The 25681-nt window shown below is 33.7% G+C and overlaps 1 protein-coding gene across 1 annotated transcript in view; it reads left to right on the top strand.

Annotated features, from left to right (window-relative positions):
- The window catches only part of CSMD3 (CUB and Sushi multiple domains 3), a 577112-nt gene that overhangs the window by 242765 nt on the left and 308666 nt on the right, over positions 1 to 25681 (top strand). The window contains exons 8-11 of the mRNA XM_030971761.1: positions 3402 to 3479; positions 8053 to 8140; positions 18791 to 18915; positions 21179 to 21300. Of these exons, the coding sequence (XP_030827621.1) occupies positions 3402 to 3479; positions 8053 to 8140; positions 18791 to 18915; positions 21179 to 21300 (413 nt within the window). The remainder of the gene's footprint in view (positions 1 to 3401; positions 3480 to 8052; positions 8141 to 18790; positions 18916 to 21178; positions 21301 to 25681) is intronic.

The raw sequence follows: 25681 nt of genomic DNA, 5'->3' as shown, positions 1-25681 counted from the left end.
CCTTCTCATCTTAGAAAAAGTTACAGAGAAAGAGTGAGAGGGAGAGAAAGGTGGAGCTGTTCAGTCTGAAGAAGTAAGGGCTTTGTGGGGACTTTGGAGCACCTTCAATTTTCATAAAGAGGACCTACAAGAGAGCTCTAGAGGGAGTTTTTACACAGGCAGGTAGTGATAGGACAAGGGGGGTTGGCTTTAAGATTAAGGAGGGTAGGTTTAGATTAGATATTAAGTTCTTTACCTTGAGGGTGGTGAGGTACTAGAACAAATACTTGGTACTAGATGATCCTTAGGTCCCTTCCAACCCAAACCATTCTATAATTCTATAATAATAATTATGTATTTTTATTAAAGCGACTTGAACTAGGAAAAAAGTATGAGCTTGAGCAGAAATCCCAAGGTGGATGCCTAAATTATTTTCAGGGTTTTGACATAATCTCTGATTTGGTTTCAGAGTTCTGATGCTACTCTTTATGCTTCATGCAGTCAAGTGATCAAAAATAGATTTAGGATTGTCAGAGATTTATTCACATAGGAGATGTGCACCAGTGTTCCTTCTTCTCCAAAAATAAACAATAGAAATAAACAAACCCGCTGTCTTTATAAATTTAAAACAAACCAATCAACCTAGAAGCCATATGTATTTAAAGTATCATTAAAAACAAGAAAATTAAGCCTCTTCTTGTATTATAACACTGGAAAGATGGTTATGTCATATAGGTTTTTATAAATTTAGATTATTTTTAGAATATACTTTTGTCTTATCACTACCTTCCTATTATATTTGCATGTCTCCACAGGATTATCCTACTTTGTTGCTGTAATTTATTTTCTTGACTCTTGGCTGTTCAAATATATGAAAACATACTAATCTGACTGTATTTAAATATTTGTACTGTTGTTACTTCTGAACACTTTTTCTTGAGATAAATGGGCATATAAACTCATTTTATGCAAAAATAGGTATTTAAAGACCAGATTAACTGATCTCTTAAAGTGTCTGTTTTCCTTTGTGGATCAGCTTAGATGTGTACAACTACACAGTGTGTTGTCCTGAATTCATACTCTGAGACTTTTGAAAAGTGAAATCCACTTTCAATACTTACTGTCATGTGTTTGACATGCAAAAAATCCTTATTTTGCCAAGTATAAAATAATCTATTTATTGGGTAGGAGATTTTTTATGATAGTGGGGTTATTTTTATGAATGTTCATGCATTTGCAGCCAAACACATAGTTTAGAATCAGCATGTTTGCCATATAAATTTCTATAACTACTCCTTCACAATGTATTCAGACATTATTGTTCAGTAAATCAACATACAAACCCCAGTTTAAGAGTAAAATTCTTCCCTTGTAAACGTGCTGTAGAGAACTGGAGTTGCTTGCTTTCCTGGTGGTATTTAATAGTCTTGGCAAAGTGATGCAAATGATTATAAAAATCTTTGATTGATTTCACTGTGGTCACCAAGACACTCTTTTAACTATTTGCAGTTCCACCTTAGATCTTGGGAACTCTTTTTTGTACATAAACTAGGGATATGCTATCTACATATTTCAGAATGAGTAGAAACAAATGAAAAAAAGAAATGCAGGACAGTCTTCCTTTGTTAGTGTGTTGTTTTGATGACTTCTGAAAGTAAAGGACAAACATATCTCTAATGAGAACATTTAAACTCATTCTAGCATCTGATATCAAATATCCAAGACCACTCCCATCTTACTTAGGTGCTGGAAGAATAACTAAGCCTATCTTCTGATTCATGAGGAGTTATTTTAGACTGATTCTTTCAGAAAGCCAAAAGAGAGTTAGAGCTATAGTCCAACATTCCTATTTACATAGAAATAACATTTTAAAAAGCTCAGACGATGAGAGAGCATTGCTGTTATTTCAGTATTGCTCTGTAGTATGAAAGTAGAGTTCTTCAGTCTATGATTTCCCCTGAGGATAGAATTATTTATGGACTTCAAGCAATTTGGAGAGGGGGAGGGCCTTCTCCTATTAAAAGTAAAAAATCCCAAAATCAAGTACTTTGTGTTAACATATGTATTTTACTTCTGCAAATAATGTATTTCCCAGAACCATTATCAATGTTTATATGTTACATTATAATAACACAGAAGTAAATTTACATTTTGTCTTTTGAGATATTGTTATTTCTGTATTTATAAGAAAATTTGGTCTCTTCAATCAAAGGTCTAAAAATATTTATTAACACATCCTGTATCTATCCTATAAATTGTCTTTCCTAGTAGAATGCTCTTTCTTCTGAATCTTGTTCTTCTCTTGTGCTTAGTAATGGTATTTTTATTCATAAAAAGATATCAATAATATTTTGCTACTGTGGTGTTTATACCTAATGTAAAGGTTCTTTGACTATCCATTGATTTACTCTAAGAAGTAATGGGTATAAAAAATTATCTGATGAGGTACAGTGTATCTACTTAGCCTAAGTTCTCCTAGATGCAGCTCCTTTAATTTATGCTGTCTTCATCAGCAGAAATTGCTTGTAGCCAACATAAAACATCTTCTATATAGTTTTAAAAAAATATATAGTGGCTATAAAGCCACTTAAGTATATTGTACATAAAGTCAACTTAAAATTTAAAATTTTTAAGCCAGTCCATTTTAATTTATAATTCACTGCTTACAGGCCAAGACTATTAGAGATGAGGCACTTAGCTTAATGACTGAAAAGGAAAGTTTCTTGTAGAGTATTTGCTTATTCTTGCTTAATTTTTTTATATATATTAAGTTTTGGATTTATTCTCTTTTTATTAGTTGTTTTCTTTCAAAGATATGTTGAGGCCACAAGGTTTGCCTGGATTAATTGCTTATATCATAAAGCCAGCCCACAAGAAGGACTTTGACAGAAACAGATGAGCTCTGGGCTTAATGGAGAGGTGGGAGACAGATACCCTCCATATCACATTTTGCAAATAACAATTTTCAAGTTAGAAAGAAGAACAGCTGCAGAACCAATAGCAGAATACTATATTGTATTTTATTTTCTACATTCAAATACCTTTTTTCTTCCTTTTTCTTTATTTTCTCACCACAGAAGAAACAGCTATTTTTAGAGCAAACATATTTTCAATTCTTTTCATTTTCCAAGTTCCATAAATGTGTGACAATGTTTTACACAATTATGTGGTGCATGGAAATAAACACTTCTAGCCATATTTTTTTTATTATTTATGCAGGAGGAAAAATATGTTGCAAATACCAATTCTTTCCTTTGTCAAGTATACAAACTGGTCTCAATATTTTTTTTGGTAGGTGCAAAATCTGAACTTGGGAGGTAGCCAGTACTCTAATTTGTATATACTTCCATGATAAAATTTGTCAAATGAAATATTTTAGATTGTATTGCCTGATACATGTTTTTGTTTTTGTTTTTAACTAGTGAAAAAGGCCATAGATTTTAAATCTAGAGGATTTAAATTGTTTCCAGGGAAAGACAACAGCAACAAGTTTTCTATCTGTGAGTGTACTCCTTTTTGTTACTTTTTTCTAGTGCAAGAGTGAAGTTTGTGGTGTGCTGTTTGTGTATAATTATTTATGTATTCTTATAATAGAACTGGTTTCTCCAGTCTGCATGATGGATTTTTAATTTTGGTTCTACACCAAAGACAGCCTTTCTATAAATCTGGTGTTGTATAAAACACGTTATTTTGTCAATAATTTTGCAGTAAATTTACAGTATTTGAAAGGAAACAAATATTCAGCCTTCTAGGTGTCAGCTGTAAATTTAGCTCTAAGTAAGAGATCAGGTTTTTTAATTGAACATTGGAAGTAGCATCAAATGCTGTGCAAACTATAGCATATCCTCATTTACAAGTGCACAACCACATATCAGGTCACTAAGTTTGCACATATAAGGTCATTAAGTTTGACATCTTAACTGATTAAGTAGGTGTAGCTTTAAAAATTCTGGAGATGCTTGGTGCCTTCAATTTTAGTTACAGACATTAGAAACTCAAAGTGCTTGACATCTCAGTGGACCAAGTCCTGATTAAATCACGAGAAGTCAGGCAACTTTCTAGCACAAATTAAACAGGTGTGTCTCAAAATGTATTGAAAGGATACTTTTGAAAAAGAATGTGCCATTTTTATAGAGGCCTTTTTGGAATAGAACCACATTTTAAATATTTAAAAGTAAATAAAATGGACTAAATTTTTAGCATATGTTGGATTATACTACATTTCATTACTCTTCACAGGGCTGAAAGGATTTGCTTTTGAAGCTCCCTAGGTTGGACATATTTGAATTAATTATTTGTTTAAAGTATCTCTGATGAATTCAGTTTACAGAACTTAGCAGCGTTAGCATATGTTTTTATTTTCAGTGTTAGATTTTAAACTGTCAAGGTATTATTGTTTTAGACAAAGATATGTCCAAGTACCATGACCCTTTAGCATTCACCAAGTCAGAAAAATAAAGCAAAACGCACTTCTGTTCAATTTTTGTAATGTCATGTATTGCCATATTCAACTTCTCTCTAAACTGCATCACCTAAATAGTTCTGTAAGACATTTCTGGTTTACTTGAAAACTTTGTATCAAGATATTTAAAAACAAATATTCATTTCATACCTTTTGGGTGAATGGAAAACAGACTGATTATGCAGAAGAAGTAACAGTAAGATAATTACAGTAATGTTTATAAAGTACATCAATGAGGTCTCTGCCTAATGGCCCATCTGTAATTCTGAAGTTATAAATAATATTACAATAATAATACAATAGATGATAAAAGATATTATTTTGCATTAATCATTACATTTTCTACTATATAAACTTTAATAGGAATTCCATATTTATAATGAAGTACCAGATACTCATGATATCCAAAGTTGATTGCTAGTGATTAAATTTTTCAACGTATTTTTGAAGGTCTTTAGACAATTTGTTATCATATTCTATATGAAGCTGGAAACTTCTTTATACTTATTGTTATTGATTATGCAGAATAGATTACATATATGAGTCAATAATAAGTGAAGGTGAAAACGTGGGTGATTTGTACCTTTAGTGACCATAATCTTTTCATAAATAGATAACAAAGGTTTTATATTATAGTTTAGCATTTGATTCTCCAGTCACTTTGGTAGCTGAGAATGTGGAAGAAGTAGTATTTCATAAGAAGTTTATGTATTTGGCTGTTGACAAGATAATTTTCTCAGTGTGCCCTCAGCTGGGTCTAGTGTGATTGTATTACAATGACAGATAGGGTCCTTTGAGAAAAACAACATTCAACTGTTAGTGAAAATAAGGATAAGTGAATATCTATTTTACATTATACCTCTTATTAGTAATGTCTTCAGATTTTTTTTTTGTCTAGCATTCTCATCTGTATGTCCTTTCATCATTTTACATATTTTTTTGGGTTTTATTTAGCGTATCAGTCGTATAACATTCAATAGTAATGCACAGGTGATTTTCACAGAGTAAAGCCAAAAGATATTTGATGATCATACACTTTGAAACAAGTAGGCATCTGCTTCAGTTTACAAGTGTTGAGACTAACAAATGAATTAATTGGCGGATCTAATTCAATATGGATTTGAACTGTGGATTTCTTGATACCAGTTTCATGACCAGATCATGAATGAATGTTTTCCTAGATGCATTTAATTTACTACAGGAAACCCTTTAATTGTTTATTGTGCACAAGCATCTGAGGTGTAAAACAAAAATATATAGACAGATATCTGTGGAATTACATAGGGCTGTAGACTGAAAAGTCAGGCATTATGCCTATCAATACAAAAATCCTAAACTGTGAAATTAGGCACTTTCATTCGGCGCTTTACAGAAACCAGAATGGCTTTAAGATTCTGTAAATGTATTTTAGAATTGAGATCAAATTAGAAATTAATATCTACCTATAAAATTTTTCTCTGTATTATTAGTGAAGTATGTGTCTTTTTTTTAAATTTAATTATTTCATAGATTTTCTTTGACATAAGCCTTTATATTTTTGTTTATGAGTACTGATAATTCCATATATTATCATTTAATATTATATCCTGTAGAATGTTTCTAGGAATAAAACTTTATACAGAAAATGTTGAAAACCAATAGCATTTTCAAGCTTCCATTTCTGGTAGAAATCAAAGTATATAATACTTGTGTCTTGCAATCCAGCAGAATATTCTTTTTATATGAATATTTGCTCTATTACCTGTAGTATGGGGAAAAATGATGTACAAAAATAAAAGAATTATTTGAAATATTAAAACATTAACTATAATAAATAGAGATAATATTTGTCAAACACTATTTTGTTACAGTAAAAATTTCTTCTGTAAGCTTTGATTTACAATGCATGGCCAAATGGCACCATTATAATTTCTATAATATTATCAGACATCGTGAATAATTTTTAAATTATAGTTTTAATATATATTTAATGTCAGAAAAGTTTGAATGTCTTCTATTTATATGCGGGCTACTTTTGATGATTCTGAGTTTCTCACATCTCATAACGAAGCCTCCAATATTTCAAAGAGAGCATTAAATTCTAGATGCTTATCCAACAAGATGGCTTTGACTGCTTTCCATGCAGTCTATGGAATGGTAGCTGTCAGATATATATATATATATATATGTACATATATTTCAACACTAGCATGAATTTGGGTTTCTGTATCTAGTATGCTTTCATCACATGTGCATCTATTGGAGGAGGAAAACACTGAAATCTGAAACCAGAATGGAAGACTCCTTCTGACCCAAAAGTCGCCTGAACACAGAAATGCAGAGATTGCCTTGCAGTGTTTTTAAAGCAACCTTTGACATGTTACAGGTGTCTTGGGACAGAGGAGAGTAAATACTCTGGTTCCAGCTGACAAGCACTGAGCTTGACAGGTTTTTTGAGCAGTGTGCTGTGTTGAGATGTTTTATGCTTAAGCTTGTACAACGCTTGCCTTTGGCCTTTGTCTTCCTCAGGGGTACCAAACCAATTCTTCCCATTCTGTGTGTGTAAGAAGACAAATTTTAAGGAAGAGAAACACCCAAGGATTCTGCATTATATTTCTCTTCATTAAAAGCTGAAAGTTAATGAACAGCCTTTAGAAGTATAGTTAGAATCTACTTTATTTTTTTTTTTAATCCAACAGTGTGGCTACCCTAATTATATGCAAACCTGTTCTTTAAAGGGAAGTAAAATTCTAATTTTAATCCATTGGGCTGGTTCACTGGTAATAAAGATTAATAAAGGTTACAATATTTCCCTGCTTAGTACAAATTACTTGGCCTCATGTCAACTTTTTTTTTTTTAATATTTTTCTGTCAAGCAATGGATTTATCAAGTAAGATCAGACCAGCACCCTTTGCTAATTTTTCACTTTTGTGAATAGGTGGTTGAAAATGCTGAGATATGATTGGATTGCTACATACAAATTTCTGGAAAAATACAGAGAATGGTTCACAGGAAGTTTCTATCTGAAGATCCATTTTAGTTTATAGTAAGATAAATGTATGCAAATCAAACTGGCATTTTGAGTTTACCTTCAGATCACCATATTTTGGGTATATATCCATTTTAAATACTGATAAAGAACAATTCTCTCAGCAGGAGTTTACACATTCAAGTTTTATTACAATTCAAGGAGAAAAGGTCAGCTCTTAGTGGAGATGACATTAGCGTATGTTCAGAATAAAATCTTACAGCCCTAAACCTGATGAACATTCCTTTAAATGTTAATGTTTCTGAAAAAATAATAATAACATTTCCATATGGATTCAAGAGTATTGCAAACAAAAAAAAAAACCTGGCTAATACATCTGATAAAAAACTTGTGGGGTTTTTTTTGGAAAATAACCCAGAAAATACATGCTTTGCTAATTATAGGGAGGACAAACTTATGTATAGAGTTTATATGGGTGATCATATTCTGTAGATAATCTGTTTTAAAAGACCTACAAGGAAAAGAATATACTCTCATATTTGTTAATTGTTTACCTCTGTATTTTCTTAAAACTTTGTTACTTTATCTATTTTTTGTTTATTTTTTTGTTGTTGTTTGTTTTTGTTTTTGTTTTTTTTCCAGTAAATGAGGGAGGTATTAAACAGGCGTCCAATTTGTGTCCAGATCCTGGAGAACCGGAAAATGGAAAACGGATAGGCTCAGATTTTAGGTAAAATATAAGTTCTACCATTGTATCATTTCTCTAATACTGAACTTGCAAAATGAATATGTTGAAAATATATTTGTGTTGCTGAGTACTTTTTCAAAACTGACCTTCTTAGTAAAAAGTGCACTATAATTCTGTATAAAATTATGTAATGCAATATAGCATATACCTAGTAAGCGAATAGATAAAATATCTGCCTAGGAGAGATCATATATCTCTGAAAATCTAAAAAAATAGAATTGAAGGTAAGTTTAGGTTATTTTTTCATGTAAATACAGTGTGAGGTTTATAAATATTGAGCATACATGTTGTACTAGAGGGTTTTTCAAAGGACAAAGTAAAACTGAACATAACACAAGCAAAACAATAAAACTTCAAAGAAGAAATTTCAGATCTTACAGAAATGTTCATTCAGTCTAATAGAGAAATCACAGTCTTTACATTGTGTTTTTCAGGAACCCAGAAATTCTATACATGCAGATGTATTTCCCTAGTAGTCCTCACATTGGCTTAGAACTCTTAATTCAGACCACTTTGATATTATTTTTCTTCTATTCACTGCTATCTTTTAAATTCCTTATCTTGTAAGATAAAAAAGACTTTCAGTAGTCTTTCAAAATATTCAATGTTGTTTTATCAGTTAACTTGACTTCTTATTCCAGTATCACCAGTGGTTGATGAGTAGAGACGCACATAATGAATTTTTAAGAATGTTTTGTATTAATTTTAATCTCTTCTCTGAATTTCTGTTTTTTTTTTCCTTTTCGATTGTTGGACATTTATTTAAAAGGGTTAACATGCATATTATTTTATATTTGACATACAAAGACACTTCAGACTGTATAAAAAATTAAATGTATATTCTTGTTTCGCATCATATGCTAATTTCACATTATGTTTACAAAACATGAAACACCTTCATGATGAAAGAAAAAAGAAAGAAGGTTGATAATTTTAAAATTAATTGGTTTTGCTACATTCAAGTTTGTTTTGTATATATTTTGTATTGTACATCTCACAGAGCACACTTCTAAGCATTTGAAGAGAACTCTTAATCTGGATGTACAGATTTTACAAAATTATGATATTTTATTATTTTACATAACTTCTTGTACCTTTTTGTGTGTGTGTGTTTTGTCTTATCTCCTTGTAATCAAGCAGAAGACAGGATTGAAAATTGCATCCTAAGCAAACATGCTAGCTAGCAAACAGTTATTACAATTTCTCAACTTTTCAAAAGTCTCCCTATTTCTATAATTTGGAGAAAAGCAAAAGTTCAATGTGCATCCGAGAAAGCTTTATAACTAATTTTATAAAAATGCAATTTCTAATGTTGGCTTTCAAAATAAAAGAGTTTATATTTTCATAGAAAAAAAAAAGAGCTGTATTTAGCCATCATATTTTCTAGAATCATTACTTTGCATGGTATTTTGTATTTTGACTTCAAAAAAATGGCTTGAGAGCAACAGCATTTGACAGACAACCTGCCAGTTCTTTTCTAGTGTTATCTCTGCAAGTGATCATGAAAAGACCTACTTACAAAGATTATTCTGGTTAACTTATGTGAGGGCACTACCTCGAAAAAGATGTGATGATGATCATGCCCTCATCTTTCTTTTTAGAGCAAAATGTTATGATTTCAGTTAGCATTATTTTTAACTGTACATTGGGATGATGTATCAGGCTTTCCTATTTCAAATGCATTGATGAGAAAATAAAAGGAAAAGGCATTCAAATTACTGAACAATAGTATAAAAGATCTGCAAGTACCAGCATCAATATCTTTTCCAGTGTTTCTTTTCCCTAATTTCTCATTTCTTGGTGATATTTTTTTATCTTAGAAAAGAAATCCCCCAATAATCTTCATGAATTTATACTTGTAAAAAACAGCACTGGTGCATATTAGTAAAACATGTGCATTTAGCTCACATTGAAAACTTCATACATTGATAAAGGTCTTACAGGGAACAAAAGCAGACTAAAAATTTTCAGCAGATTTAATAAAATGCCTGCCTAAATTAACTTGGTTTCAATTCCTGATATTATGATAATGGTTGTTCAGTTGCTTCATAGGCTTCCAAAGTAAGAATGTTACAAATTATTATTGTGTTACATTTACTTAAAAACATCTAGTACCATGGAAAATATTTTCCATTCTGGCCTATACCTGGCAGATAGAAAAACAGCACACTTTCACCTTTTCCTTCCTGAAGTTACTCTCTCTGTAATGAAGAAAATAGCTTTAATTTAAGCTTGACCCTTTTTTTCTTTCTGAAAAGAAAGTACAATTCCAATTATAATGCCTTCATTTGAAAACACAGTATTTTGAAGAAGGATTTAGATCTATCTCTACTAAGATCAATCAAAATTTGATTCTGTACAATTTAATATATTTTAGAGAAGAGCATGCTTTTGTCACATCTCCTTAGCTTTCTTCAAATGTGAAGGTGTAGGTTTGGAAGCATTGTATTGCAGTTTTACTCTGTTCTGATTACAAACACTACCTGCTCTCAGCACATTAATTTCCTCTTACATGGTTCTTACACAGATTTACAGAATCTCTAATTCAAGCTCTTAGACAAACTGGAGCATTCCAGGACATTATTTGGGGCCTGTAATTCCGTGTTTACCCTTCTGGATATTTTTTCTAACATTAAAATTCCCCATAGTTGTATTTTGGAGTATTAAAGGCATTGTTTCTGATGCTAGATGCATATTTGAGCATAAAAGGTTTTTGCATGTTGAAATAAAGTCAAGAAGACTTACTTATAGCTGCCAGCTTTTCTTGTCCTGAAAAAAACATTCTAGTTCAGATAGAAAACTTCCCATCCATCCCTAGGAGTTTCTTAAAATTTCAGACACACTAGTGATTGCTCAGCTGGAATTTAGAATTTTACTTTACTTGTCAACCACTGAAATAAATCTTTAAATCTAATAATAAATCTTTCTCACGCGTCCAGTTTTAGAATGAATACCACTATGTAAAAATATAAGATGTAAGATCAAATAGATAAAAGTTTTCACATGGTTTTGTTTCTATTTTTCTTTATTTCTGCTGGAATAACCATATCCATATTCATATCCTGAATTAGCCTTGAGCAGATGTTTTTTATGAGGCATACATGTTCTTTCACCACCATCTCAAAGTTCTATCTTCATGGCATGAATTAACAAGCCCAACTCTATCCCTCTACCTCTGTAGTGTGGTCCCACTAGGATTTAAAGATTTAAAGAATTCTGATCAAACCTGTATCACAACAAAGCAGTAAATACTGTTGGACAAAAATGCTGATATAGTCTTAAAAATATATACTGACAATAATACATACTGACAAAATACTAACAGAAGGAAGAATATGAAGTTTATGATAAGGACATAACAAGTCCATGTAAGTCAACAAAAGGTTGACTTACAATATAACTATGATATCTTCTTTCATTTTATATAATAAAATAATTTGTTGTTCTTTTCTTTGGAAGAATGAAATTCAGTATTAATTGGCTAGAGTGACTAGAAGTTTCACACTTGATTTTCCTTAAATCTTCTCTGAATCACCTATCCTTCTCTGCAGATGTGCAAGGTGAGCTTCTAAACTTGGAAACTTGAAGACAAACATCCTGAAAAATAAACCAAACTTGGTTTGCAGCATGAGATATGAGGCTAGTTTATGGGGTATCTGTGCACCTATCACTTTTTAACAGTTAAGTGGATCCTTCGTCAAGAACAAGTGTCTGACAGTACAAGCTTTGCAAGAAAAGATTACACTTTTTTTTAAAGATGACTTACCAATGACCTCCATAGTGTCAGGAAATCCTCTGAAACTGAAATTTAGTCATCAGTTTAGTCTTTTTCAGCACACAGTAAGGATTTTTCTTGATCAAAAATATCATGGAATCATGGAATATTGTATCATGGAATCCTAGCATTTTGCAGGAATATTCCCATGTACAAACTGATCTGTGAAAATCTTCCCATGGATGTTCTTGAGAGAGATGCTGTGACAGCTCAGTTCTCATACTGTGACTCAAAGACAACAGTAGAACCTATCCGTAAATTGTACATAAAAAAAATATGGATCAGCAGTGTATAGAAAGTTGCCAGGTTAAAAAAAATCACTGTTCATAATCTTGAAAACTTACATGTCTTTACTTTCTTTTGCTGTAGGCAGAAGAAAAAATATATGTGTTGATTGTTTCTTTGTGCTAGGATTAAAATATATGATATTGCTAAATTTACAATTGGAGAGAGATGGACTTTAAGAACTGATTAATTATTTCTGGCTGTACATTTTCTTCTATGGCTAAAAATGGTGTCGTCTCTCAAATTTGTTCAGTTGCAGGCATGAACTGAACAGGTTAATAATTCATAAAGATGGTTTTGATTCCTTGCATAATTGATTATTTTTCAATAATAATTTTAAAAACATATCAAACAATGGAGGAGAAGAACCTAAAATGACATATCTTGCCACACAAATGCCAACTATTACAATAATACTATTCAGTACAAATTTCACATGAAGTTCAAAATTTTAAACTTTCTCTTTCTCATCCCTTAGAGGTTCTATAGTTCATTTTGGACTCCTTACTTCTTTTACTTTCTGTTGTTTAAAGAGGAATCACAAATTTGAGGCAAATTATAAAAATTTTAAAAACAGATATGAACTTAAAATATTTCAGATTTGTATACTAAATTCCTTATTTGATATTTGTTTATACATTTTTTCCTAATAAAAATATATCCAAAGTTTGCTTCTTTTATGAAAATGCAAACCTAATGGCAATCATCTTTTGTCTTATTAGAAACAGGAATTTGCAGATAAAGTTACTGAGAGACACTCAGGTCAACCATTCATTTTTTGAGTTATGAACTGCTTTAGTACATTATTTATATATGCAAAAGTTTTGCATTAATTCAGGACAAATTAAGCAGTTTATGTGAGTCATAGAAATATTGATTGGAAGGGTCCTTCAGAAGGCATACAGTCCATCCTCCTGCCCAATGCAGGTCTAGTCAGATCAGCTCTGGCTTTGTTTAGACAATAGTGAAAACTCCCAGGATTAAAGATTTCACAAGAGTTTATGTATGCTGTTCCAGCTGTGCCCTCCTTTATTGAAGGAAATTTCTTGTAAAGTAAAATCTGAATCTTCCAAATCATCCCTTGTATACTATCTGGCACATTTAGAAAACTTTGGCTTCATTATCTTTGAAATACGGTCTGCTATTAGATAGTACCTTAGTTTTTTCTTTGTCAGACTAATTAAGCCTAGCTGCCTTAACTTTTTATTGTAGGTCATATGCTTTAAGCCTCTGATTAATCTCCAAATTCTTGAGTTTTTACCAATATATCTTTTGATTTGGGAGACAAAAATCTGGCTTAATATTGCAGATACAGCTTCACCAGCTGAGTAACAATTTCACTTGATCTGCTGCCGCTACTTCTAGTATTGATAAGTATATAGTTTGTTTTATTCAGGATGAGAACATGTTCAATAGTGCAGAACATTGCAACTCTACTTGTTGAGTTGCACGAGGTTTCTGTTTGCCCAGTGCTGGACTTTGCCAGGCTTCTGGATTGAAGGTCTGATCTTCAGTGTGTCAGCTACTTTTCCTATGGATCCATAAATTCTGTCTCCCCATTAAGACTGAAGGTGAAAATATCAGACAGCATCAGACCTTATGTTGATTTCCTAATGCTCAGATTATTACTGTCCACTAGCTGAATATGAAGAGATTGAATTCCTACTCTTTAAGCACAGCTGCCAGGCAGATTTTTATTATATATCAATTCAGTGTGTATTTTGTCAGCTCTCAAAACACACTGCTGTAAAATGTGCTCTCCGAAACGTTGTTGATGTTGAGCACTATCATACTGAGCACTGCTACATCTACCACTGGGCTAGGTAGTCATTCTGTCATAGAAGACAATCAAGTTGATCAAATATTACTCAATTTTGGTAAATTTGTGTATGTGCTCTTGATTTCCAGTTCATGCTTTACTAGAGCACATGTTCTTTCCAGAGATCAATGTAAGATTCCAAGCATCTCCTTGCCATTTTTAAAAGTTCATGTAATGTTAGCCTTTCTATGATCAGTAAGAACATCTCATTATAGTTTTTCACAGATGATACCCACCTTGCACAGACTCAGGGAGATTTTTCAGCAACCTTTGGTGAAAGCTATCTGGCCACCTGGCCTTGAATAGAGCTGCTTCCTTTTTCCTGTTGTTTCCAAGTATTGGCTGTCCCTCTTCTTCACAAATTATGTTGGTACATACAGATACTTAGGAGCACATCTGTGGTAGAAATTGATGCAGAAAAGGCCTTTAGTGGTTCTACCTTTTCCGTGTTGGGTTTCAGCACCACATGATTGCTTCATCCATTTACAAATCAACCCACATTGTATATAAACTTGCTTTTGTGACTAATATACCCAAAGAAGCATTTTTGCTTACCAGTGTGTCTTACTAGTCTTAGCTCTAGCTAGGGTCTCATTCAAAAGTCTAATTTAGTCACCCAGGGACTACTAAATTAGTAGATCCAGTTCAGAAAGTTCATTAATCATAAATGACCAGAAGATGTGCTATAAATGATTCCTGTATTCTAAAGATTTTCTCTGAGCATTAACTTTTCATCACTTTCAATGTTAGCATACTGAATTTAATGGTCATTGACTGCATCCACAAACAATTTTTAATGAATATATTCTGATTCTGAAATTTTATGAGATTTTCATTCTATCCTTAATATTTTTTTTCTTTTTTTGGTGATCTATATCTATATTGTATACCACAATGAACAGCTTCATAATTCATGCTTCAGTTCTCTTGAGATTTTCAAAACAGAAATAGTCTACTTTTACGGGTCTTTATCTAGTAAGCAGTTTGGACCAAATGTAAATCAGGACATCAAACTGTTCTTATTTTTTAATATGATTTTTGGCCATTTGTTCCCACAATCTGTTTTCGGACCACTCGGCCAGTTTTATCTAAAATAATACCTGCCCACAGTTCAGAGGTTCCCCTAAAACCACCTTCCACAATCTGATTTTCTCACTCCAAAATATTTAGTTCTCTAATGTACCAGGGGGCTGAGATCAGATCTCTCACATGTCCTCCTACAGTACCTCTGGATATGTAATAGATGTCATCAATTTTATCCTATCAAGGTTCTGTCTTTACCCTATAACACAATCCTTCCATCATCTGAGATCTTGTCAAAAAAAAAGAAAACAGAAAATAAAAACTTAAAACGCTACTGAAATAGTTGCTATGTCACCACATCACACAAACCCTCATCAAACTCAGCCTATTTTTTATTTCATTTTATCTTAGAGCTAATAATTTTTTCTTGGTAATTTGCATGTCCTTTTTGAATCTTCATCATATTCGCCTCATGGGCCTCATGCACCTGCCAATGGAGAGAAGTGACACTTTACCCTTTTGTACTCACGATACTCAAACTGTTTTTAGAGAAAGATTAATTTCTAAATGAATAAGTCTAGCTCACATATTAAAGGTATTGGAAAAATGATATTGACATCAGAAACAAGAAGAATCTCTCCTTGGATCACTCAAGAGTTGGACCCCATGATCCTTGTGGGTACCTTCCAACTCAGAATATTTTATGACTCTGTGATTCTCTGATACTAGAAAATTTGGAAAGAGTTGAAAGAATTTCCATTTTTAAGAGTGTATAGATAGATAATGGCAGCAAAATATTAAAAAAAAATTGTAATCTTGAATATGCTTTTAAGTTCCTGAGAGACACATTTTCTTAACATTTTCTTGACAAGCTCTCTATTATTGTCTTTTTTTTGTTGATCTTCCATAGGAACTAATCTCCTTCTCTTCCATTTTCTTTCTTAGACTGGTACTTTATCATCTGCTTATTTAATAGCCCTTAGTAGGTCTCACTCAGCATATATGTCACAGATTTTGTAAATTATCTAGTCCCACTCTGAGTCCAGTCATATGCTTATAGTCATATACTATTAAATACCAGTTTAATATCAAAATTGACTTGGACAAGTAAAGTGGACTTCATAATGTGAATGTTATTTATACTTTTGTAGATGATAGAAATAATTATCATGCTCATACAGTCTTCATAATTATTCAGACCTCTGGGATTTTTGCCTGTTACAGTTGTTTTGTTTAACCAAGAGTATAATTTTATTTGTAAATGGTGTATTTCCTGCTTGGCATTTCCTCTTTAAATCAGTCCATGGCTAGTTAAAGGAAATATATTACCATGTTATTTTTCTTCACGTGTTCCTTTTTCTTTTCCTAATAATAAAGACGCTCAGATTTTCTCAACATGACTTTCTGAAGCAGATGATTATGAAAATCTAATCTTGAGAAAGATATTTTTGTTTTCCCAATTGCTACTTTTTGAACTTTTATAACCATATAGTCCCTGTAGCAGCTGTGCATAATTTTTTTAATTAGTTATAGACAATCTTTGTGTTTCATAGTTTTGAACTATCCTCCAACTCTATGATCTGCCTGCTGGGTCTGTTTCCTCAGTCACCTATAAAAGCCTTTTATCCTTACATTGCAAGGGCCTTTACATTATGTTTACTTTTTTTTCAGTTTTTCACTTTTATATCTCCTTTTTTGGTAGATTCTGCAGCTATTCTTTATCCCATTCTTTCACAAACATTCTCAGTCAAACAGGAACTGTTTTGGAACAGTTTATAGAGCTGTTACCCACTGTCAAATCCTCCTTTTCTGAGATATCTGTTCAGGTGACTGTATCATCGTTCATGTCCTCATTTTCTTAGTGTCTATGCCTCTGTAAGGCCCAGGTACTTCCCAGATTTCATCAACTATTTTATGCTAACACCGTTCTTTTTCAAATATCTAACATTTCTAACTCCCTTAAGTTAATTCTTGTTCTGACAAGTATCAATCTTCTTTAGTAGCTTTTTTCATCATAGGTGCATTTGAATAGATTACCTGAAAAAAGTTATTCTCTGGACTGTGTGCTCAGCCTTTTTATTTTTCTCTCTGCCTTTGTGAAATGAAGAATTGTAACACTAAATGGCCATCCATCCATCCATCCATCCATCCATCCATCCATCCATCCATCCATCCATCCATCCATCCATCCATCCATCGTCAGATAACTACATGGCTTACAGTGTTATACAGGAAGGCTGCTATAACAAACTCCTGGGGAATTCCTGGACACTTAATCTTAAAATACCCAGAGAACTGCATTCAGAGTGTAGCCAAGATCTTGTAAGTCATATGTGTGTATAAAGCATTTTACACTTTGCAGCTGTGACAGACAAGCTTTTAAAAACAGCAGGCTGAAATGATGAAGTGTGAGGTACTGATATCAGAGAGGCCTGATGTATTGGCTATTTTCAGCTATAATCAGGATTTGAAACCATGGTAATTAAAGGAAGACACTTATCTCAAGAATATACATTTATATATTTATTTATTCAAGTTTTCCAGACTGAACTGCCTTTTTCCCTCTTCCCACCTAGCCCCAATCCTCCTCTCAGAAAAAATTAACAAACAACAATAAAAAACCAAGCAAAATCAACCAACAAAAAACAAACAGAAACCCAACCCAACAAACAAACAACAAAACAAAACAAACAATCAAAAACATTTTTCTGGACTTACTTCTTGTTTTGTCCTGAGCTGTTTCCAGCCCCAGATGTCAGCTTCATATGAGAAAGTATAAAACCTTTTCAAGCCAGCATTGTATCTTCATAAATTATCACAGCTAAACACCTCCAAATATGTTTTTAGAACTCTTTTATTTTCTTCCATTAATTTGAGAAACATATGCCAGTTAAATGAGCAAATCCTCACATTCTAGTAACTTTCATTTCTTGTAACTTATCTAGTAGATGTTACATTCAAAATCTTGTTACTGGCAAGAGTACAGAGACCACTTCTATGAAGTTAAGACTTCACTACTAGCTTAATTAAAATCTTAACCTACTAAACAAAATATAAAACAATGCTATAACTAGTATTCTTACAATAATATAAATTAATATAGTATACTTTTATTAATAATATACCACTTTTTAAATACAAGAAACATTATTAATATCTAGCCCTTTTTCTCTGGTATTATGCTTCCCCTTCCAATGCCCTCCAGCTCAAAAGCACTAGATTTCCTCAAGAACAATCAGGGGTAGAAGATATTCACAGCATATTATTTATATCTTCACTGGGAGAAAGAAAATGTTTATAATAGGAATTTCTCTTTCAGTCTTGCAGTTGACCTTTTGCCTTTTCTTCTAGGTGATTCCCTTATATCGCTTTCCCATTCTTTCCTAGATTCAATTAACATAAATAACTACTTTTAGTTACACAATGTCTAGATTTGTCAAATTTTTACTATATGGAGGTCTGAAGTTAGGTCAGAAAATAGTCACCTGACCTCCAAATGACTGTTAGAAGAGGTAAACCAGCTCCAGCCAAAGTAGGCCCAGGGAGGGCTGAACAGTGTGCACGATCAGGCTAGTACATAGCCTTCAGCATTTTACTATTGACAGCAGAAATTTCTGGATTACATATTAGTATTGTTTGTCAAGACCATCATATCTAAAGGAATGGGAACAATGGACTGCTATCTATTTGTTTAAAAGATGCTTCTTTTTATGTCATTGTTTGATTTTAGCTTGGGAGCAACAGTACAGTTCTCCTGTGATGAAGATTATGTGCTACAAGGTTCCAAAAGTATCACCTGTCAGAGAATAGCTGAAGTTTTTGCTGCATGGAGTGATCATAGGCCTGTGTGTAAAGGTAAACAGAAATTCTTACCCTCACAGTGGTTATTCCATTTGGCATCTCTCCATTGTTTGATAGCCAATCCTATTAAATTTTTTGTAAGTACATGAAATTTTAATCCTAGTGTCCCCACTTTCTTAATAAAAAAAGATTCTCCTATGCTGTTTTGTTTAACATGAACTTTGTATTTCAGCATACTTGCTTCAGTAGGCAACTTAGATTACAAATTTTGCTTCATAAGGAGCTGACACAAACCTATCACACCCTAATTATTAGAACTTATCAAGATGGACATCAAAATTGCAGTGATTTAATATAAAACCAGTAATTCATGAAGCTTCCTCATTACACATTTTATAAGCAGATAAGAAATTCTTGAGTTTATAATAGGTAAGTAGTGGAGTAGCAAGTCTACACCTGGTTTTGACCCCAAGCAAATGGATAAAGGGCAAAAAATTTAGTGAAAGAAGAAAAGTACAAAAGAATTTTGCTGAAAATATTTGATGACCTTGATGACCTAATACAGCAGCAAGTGGTATGATGAATACCTGAATCACGAAATGAAAGTATTTGTGTGTAGGTACATATCAGATATTAATATATAATGAAAATATTAATGTGCACAAATTCGCAGAAATTGTCCTAATCACAACAGGGTTTTTTTTCTGGATTTCAAACAAAGTACTGGAAACAAGTGTCTGTTAGGAATATTTAAAATCAGTGTAAATAAGAGACATTTTGTGTCAAAGACACAGATTTCATTCCACTGTAGAACAACATGGTTCCTTTGAGACCTTCACTACGAGGCTACACCAAGAAAAGGCAGCAAACAGAGCTCATAACTCTTCTGCAGCACAAAGGCAAAGGAGCTGTGCTTTACATCCCAACTCTATCCCAAAGGATGGACTCACATGTTCAGATGGAGCAGCAAATTTTCTAGAACACTCACTGTTTTTCCTCTCCTGACTTACTTCCCACATATAAGCTGCAAGAAGTCATACAATTTCTTATTAAATATATAGACAAAAATGCTTGGCATTAGTGTTACTTATGACCCTAATGTCTTCAGCTACTGATCCTAAATGAGGAGCCTTCCTCTCACCTCTCTACCCTCTACTTCTTTCCAAGCATCTGGTGTGACTTTGAACACACTCATCACCAGAGTACTGCTTCTCTGAGGGTGGTGCAAAAGTGACATTCTTTCTAGAGAGTAATGTGAGTGAAGGAACAAGCCTTCATCCAGCAGCAGCTGAATCTTGTGTTCAGTATTGATCAAATACATATGCTTTGTGAAAGTGCAATGCAACTCTCGGATTATTTCACATATCTAAGTGTCAATTTGTTTTATTCAATTATGCAAGACAGTCTGTCAGAATACAGTGGAAGAAATAGTTCTTTAGCTTTTGCAGTTTATGTGGTGTCATAATAATCACTGGAGAAATAGGATGGGCTCATGTTTAGTTGAGGTTGCTTGTCAGTTTTACATCTTCATACAGGAAAAGTTAACCAGTAGGGCATTCAGCAAAGATCTGAATATCAAGGAAAGAACAATCCATTGTTTGTGTTATTAACTTCAACAGACTAGGAATTTAGTGCCTTGAAAGTGTCACTTTAAAGCACAAAGGACACAGTTTATATCCTTTGTATTATTCATGACAGAGATGCGAGCTATGTAAATAAGAATATATTTTTTACTGACATGCTATTGTAAATAACCATACAGACTTTGAATTGAAAATAAATACCCTTTGTAATCTTTAGAAATAGATAAACTGTTTTGTGTTAGTGAAACTTTTACAAGATTCACTTAAACTTTTCAGTGCTTTGGCCATTGATTCAATGGGTTGTACAGGGGTTATAGAAGAAAAAAATGCTGACATGCCATACACCAACACATATGCACAAAAAAACCACCTATGCACAGTGATAAAGGTTTCTACTATTTAAATTTGTCTTTCAAGACATTAGTGAAGGTGGAATAATTTATTCTTTGAAGAATTTTAAAAATAAATAGGGCAGATTCTGTTACTGTATTTACTGTTTTTCCTCAAAATACTTTCAACATTTTTTAAGATTATAAGTTTAGACACAAGAGATCTATTTTATTTTGTCAGAATAATTAAACATGAATGTTCTATTCTCTTGTAAGAGGTGGTTCTGGTTTTGTTCAGTGGTATTTTAATTCCTCATATCTTGATTAGAGTAAGTTAGAGATCAGTTTATGAACCTGCTACATGTGTTTTCTGTGTGAATTAAAAGGTGAACATTCTTTTTGCAGTCAAAACTTGTGGATCCAATCTTCAGGGGCCTGGAGGCACTTTCACATCACCCAATTTTCCATTTCAATATGACAGCAATGCTCAATGTGTGTGGGTCATCACAGCTATCAACACCAATAAGGTAAGTTTAATATTCTGGCTTTTCTTGAAAAAAAAACCCCAAAACAAACAAATCCCTCCCTCCACCTCCACCCTCCCAACCCTAAACCAACCAAATAAAAGCACACATAGACCATAACACTTTTCACTAATACGATATTTCTCTACAGTCCAGGTTTTGAACTAGGTGCATTTCAGATATTTTTAAGAAATGTCTGACACCAGATGAGTATGGACAGATGCTAAAACCTCTTGTTTCCTCTAAGATAGTTTTAGTTTTTGTATGCCAAGTAGATACTCTCATGCTTTTTATGTCATTCTCTAACTTAATTCCCAGAAGCAACTATCCAATGGTATGAGGCAATTTCATAGGCCCGCTAATATTGTGTTATAAGCAGAAGAGCTACTTTGTGTATGTTTATATCATGTTTGGCCTTCGAACGTGTGAGAAATCAATGAAGTTCTTGAATTCACTTTCCCTTCGTGAGGAACTGTTTTGAAGATGTTTATTCTATTGTCTGAACCATTGTATTAAAATCCCACGTACTTTATACCTACACTTTAAAGCAAAAGTACTGAGGGTTCTGATAATGTCAAATGAGTCAAAGTAGAGCAATTAAGCTAAATTATGACATCAGTTGCCTTTAATCTCAAGAACTAAACACCTGGAAGCAATGGCTATATTCTATTTGCAGATGTATCATTTTGTGTGAACTGAGTGTAATGGACTTGTTTAGATGTAATAAAACATAAATTAGCTGTGCAGCTCAGGAATGTTTTATAAAAGACTATCATTATCTGTGTTTTCTGGTACAAGGATATATTTTACCTCTAAATTTTGTTTTATATTGCCATCTGCATCACACTCCATTAACTGCTCAGACAGGCCTATAAGGCCCACTCCTTTGCACCTGAATTCATCAGAGGACTCAGTGAAAACCTGACTATTTTCAAAATTTCAAAAACCATTTAGCTACACTGGTGTATTTTCACTCTAATTTTACAAAGTCCTGTGTGGAAGCCATCTTTATGTTCCACTTCGGTAAAAGAAAAAAGGATATTTATACAACTGATTAGAATTTGATAATCAAAACTATAAATGTGTTTTGTGAGGAGGTAATTTGTTTGTTTGATCCTTTTTCCAGGGACTACTAATCAAATTTATCCAATTTATAGGTAATAAAAAAGTGTGAATAGTTCTTGAAAAATTAATCAGTCTCTGTTCCACAGATGGGCAAAAAGTTCAAAAGTAATATTTAAGATTTCTCATCCCAAAGAATTTTCCTATTTTTATTTCTTTATTTAAAAACTATTTGTGAGCAAGATGAAATATGTATACATGTCTAGAATTTCTGAAAGTTTTGTCAAATGTGCCAGCTGAATTTAGTATCATACCATTTGAGGAAATGAAACACAGCTACCACACTTTGTACAAGTTCTCTAAATGGCCTGAAAATCTTCAATGAGCAGTTGAATGAACTTAAGACTCATTAGTCCATACTTTGCATAAAATGGTTTCCTTTCTTAAATGCACCAAGGGCATGTCTACATAAAAAAAAGAAAAGCCAAATAAGATTTTAGACATTCCACCACTGGTAGAAGCAAACCCTTGAGCTCACAAACTGGTACATATTTACTGGCAAGTGACAGGTGACTGCAGTTTTAAGGTATTAATGACTTGGAGATTGTTAAGGATTACACTCTGCTGGTGATATTCATGTCTTAATGCTGCCTTCTCCCTCCCTGCCAATTCACAAGATGGTGACACAGTGTTAGCTCAAAACCTCAGAACTTTGTTTTTACCGAAATTATTTTTATAGGATTATTTAAAAACTCAGTCTTTCCTTTGAAATGTCCACTTTTGGCATTTATAAAACTACAGAAAATTAACTGAATAAATTCTTTGTCTCTGGTTGTCAGTGTGGTTGACAGAGTTACAGAATGATTGAGGTTGAAACAAACATCTGGAAATCCTGCAGAGCCACCTAGAAGCAGCTGCCCAGACTTGAGTATCTCAGAAGATATCCCCATAACCTCTCTGGGCAACCAGAGCTAGTGCTTGCTCACCCCACAGCGGGAAAACTACTTCCTGATGTTCAGAAAGAACCTCCTGTGTTTTAGTCTGTGCCCATTGCCTCCAGTCCTGTCACTGGTCACCACTGGAAAGAGTTTAGTTTCATCTTCTTTACATCCTCCCATCAGGAGTTTATAGACATTGAGATTCAGTGATCCTCTTCTTCTTTAGTGTAAACAGGCTGGGCTATCTCAACCTTATATGAAAGAAGTTCCAATCCCTTTATCTTTTTAGTGCCCCTTCACTGCACTCACTCTAGTAGCTTTCTATTTTGCTTGTACTGGGCAGGTGCAATTGTTTTCCTTTCTCTAAAAACACTTGAAAAAAACCCAAGTTATTCCACATATAAAAATTCCAATTCTAATGCAAATAAAATTGGCCCTCTCTTTAGTCAGAGATCATTCCTGCTATACTTCAAATAAAATGTGTTTAAGCTTTATTCTACACTGATTTTTTTTTTCATGAAATTGTAAATACTGCAAAATAGCATATGATCATATGAAAACTGTCCTAGTACCTGAACAGTTCCATATTCTTATGTGGAACACCATATAAGAATACACACAGTTTTAATATTTGGAGATGAATCAGAACTCCTATATTTAACCTCTGCTGCCTCAGTAAAATTCTTCAGTATATGTATGCTTCAGTTTGATTTTATTTACAAAGCAGAGTTTCAGTAGCATGGATGGCTACTGTAGAAGTGACTTCTCTAGAAAGAGATCAGAAGTGGCCCCCATATCAGACTGAGACAGTTCCAGCTGACTCCCAAGACAGACCCACTACAGGACACCATCAGGCAAGCTGGTGGCATCTCTGTGATAATTTATTTGAGTAAGGGCAAAAAAAGGCTGTACAACAGCAGCTGAAGGAGGTGAATGAGAATACTCAAGAGAAATAACCCCACAGAAACTACAGGCAGAGCAGGAGTGGAAGAAGGCACTCCATGGGCTGGATCAGGGATTCCCCTGGAGCCTCTATTAGGGTGCCATTGATCCAGGTTGTCCCCCACAGCTCACAGAGGTCCATGGTGGAGCAGAGATCCACCTGTGGTGTGTGCAGGACATGTTCCTGAAGAGGTGGGTGTGCCTGAAGGAAGCTGTGACCCCATGGAGAGCCCAAGGTGCAGTAGGTTTCTGGCAGGACCTGTGACCCCGTGGGAGGAGCACACTGAAACAGATTTTGAAGAACCGCAGCCTTGTGGGAGAGACCCGTGTTGGAGAAGGGTGTGAAAAAACTATTTCCTGTGGGAGGCCTCTAACTCTGGAGCGGGGAAAGAGCATGAGGAGGAAGGAGCAGCACAGATGAAGTGTTACAAACTGACTGCAGCCCCTATTTCACATTCCCCTTTGCCACTTTGGGAGAGAGGAGGGGGCAGAAGAGTCAGGAACAAAAAACTGAATTTGAGCCCATTGTTGTGGTGTGTGTGCAAGGTGTGGCTTCCCACCCTGGCCCAATCACCCTCTGTCCCAGGGAGAACTTTCTAGGGATGGGGAGTGGGCAGAGAGTGATGAGCAGGGGGGTCGCCTGGGCAACAAAGGAGGGGAGAACACAATTAACATATAATGAGGGAGGGGATAACTTGACAGGCACTAAAACTGCAACAAAAAGGCGGGAGTTGTCATGGAACTCGGTGACAGGCAGTTAACTGCCTTGGGGGTGAAGGGGGAAGGAGCCCTGAAAACCCAACCCGAGAATGCCATTTTAACTTAACAGACATTCAAGTTACAAACCAACTGAATCAAAACTAAAAACCGCACACACACCACAACAGCCCATGAAGAAAAGGGTTGGGATGATGGTGGGTATATATTTGTTGTTATTTGTCACTTTCCTACTCTAATTTTAATTGTCAGTAAATAAAACAAGTTTTCCCTAGATTGAGTTTGTTTTGCCCATGACTCTAATTACTGAGCAATCTCCCTGTCCTTATCTTGACCCATGGGATTTTTCATCCAGTTTTCTCATTCTGTGCTGCTGAGGGGTAGTGATGGAGTCACTTGGTGAGCATCTGACAGCCAGCCAAAGTTAAATTAGTACAACTTGCATATTTATCTGACCTCTCAAATATTTAAATACTCTGAAGATATAGTGTGAAAGCAATAATTAAGAACAGGTCACTTATTTAAAATGAGATATGAACATTTAGATAAAGCCATAACAAGGAATACCTGTTTGTTGGGGGTATACATTAGTATTATACCAGTAATAAGAATACAAAAAAGTAATGTTAGGTTAGGCAAGTAATTTTATTTCAGAGTATAAGTTGGACACTGTTTCTGAACTTCTGTAATATACTACTGAAATTACTGCACACTCAGATTCATCA

This window comes from Camarhynchus parvulus, chromosome 2, assembly GCF_901933205.1.
Source record: "Camarhynchus parvulus chromosome 2, STF_HiC, whole genome shotgun sequence".
NCBI lineage: Eukaryota > Metazoa > Chordata > Aves > Passeriformes > Thraupidae > Camarhynchus > Camarhynchus parvulus.
This window is presented reverse-complemented; position numbering and strand designations above follow the sequence as displayed.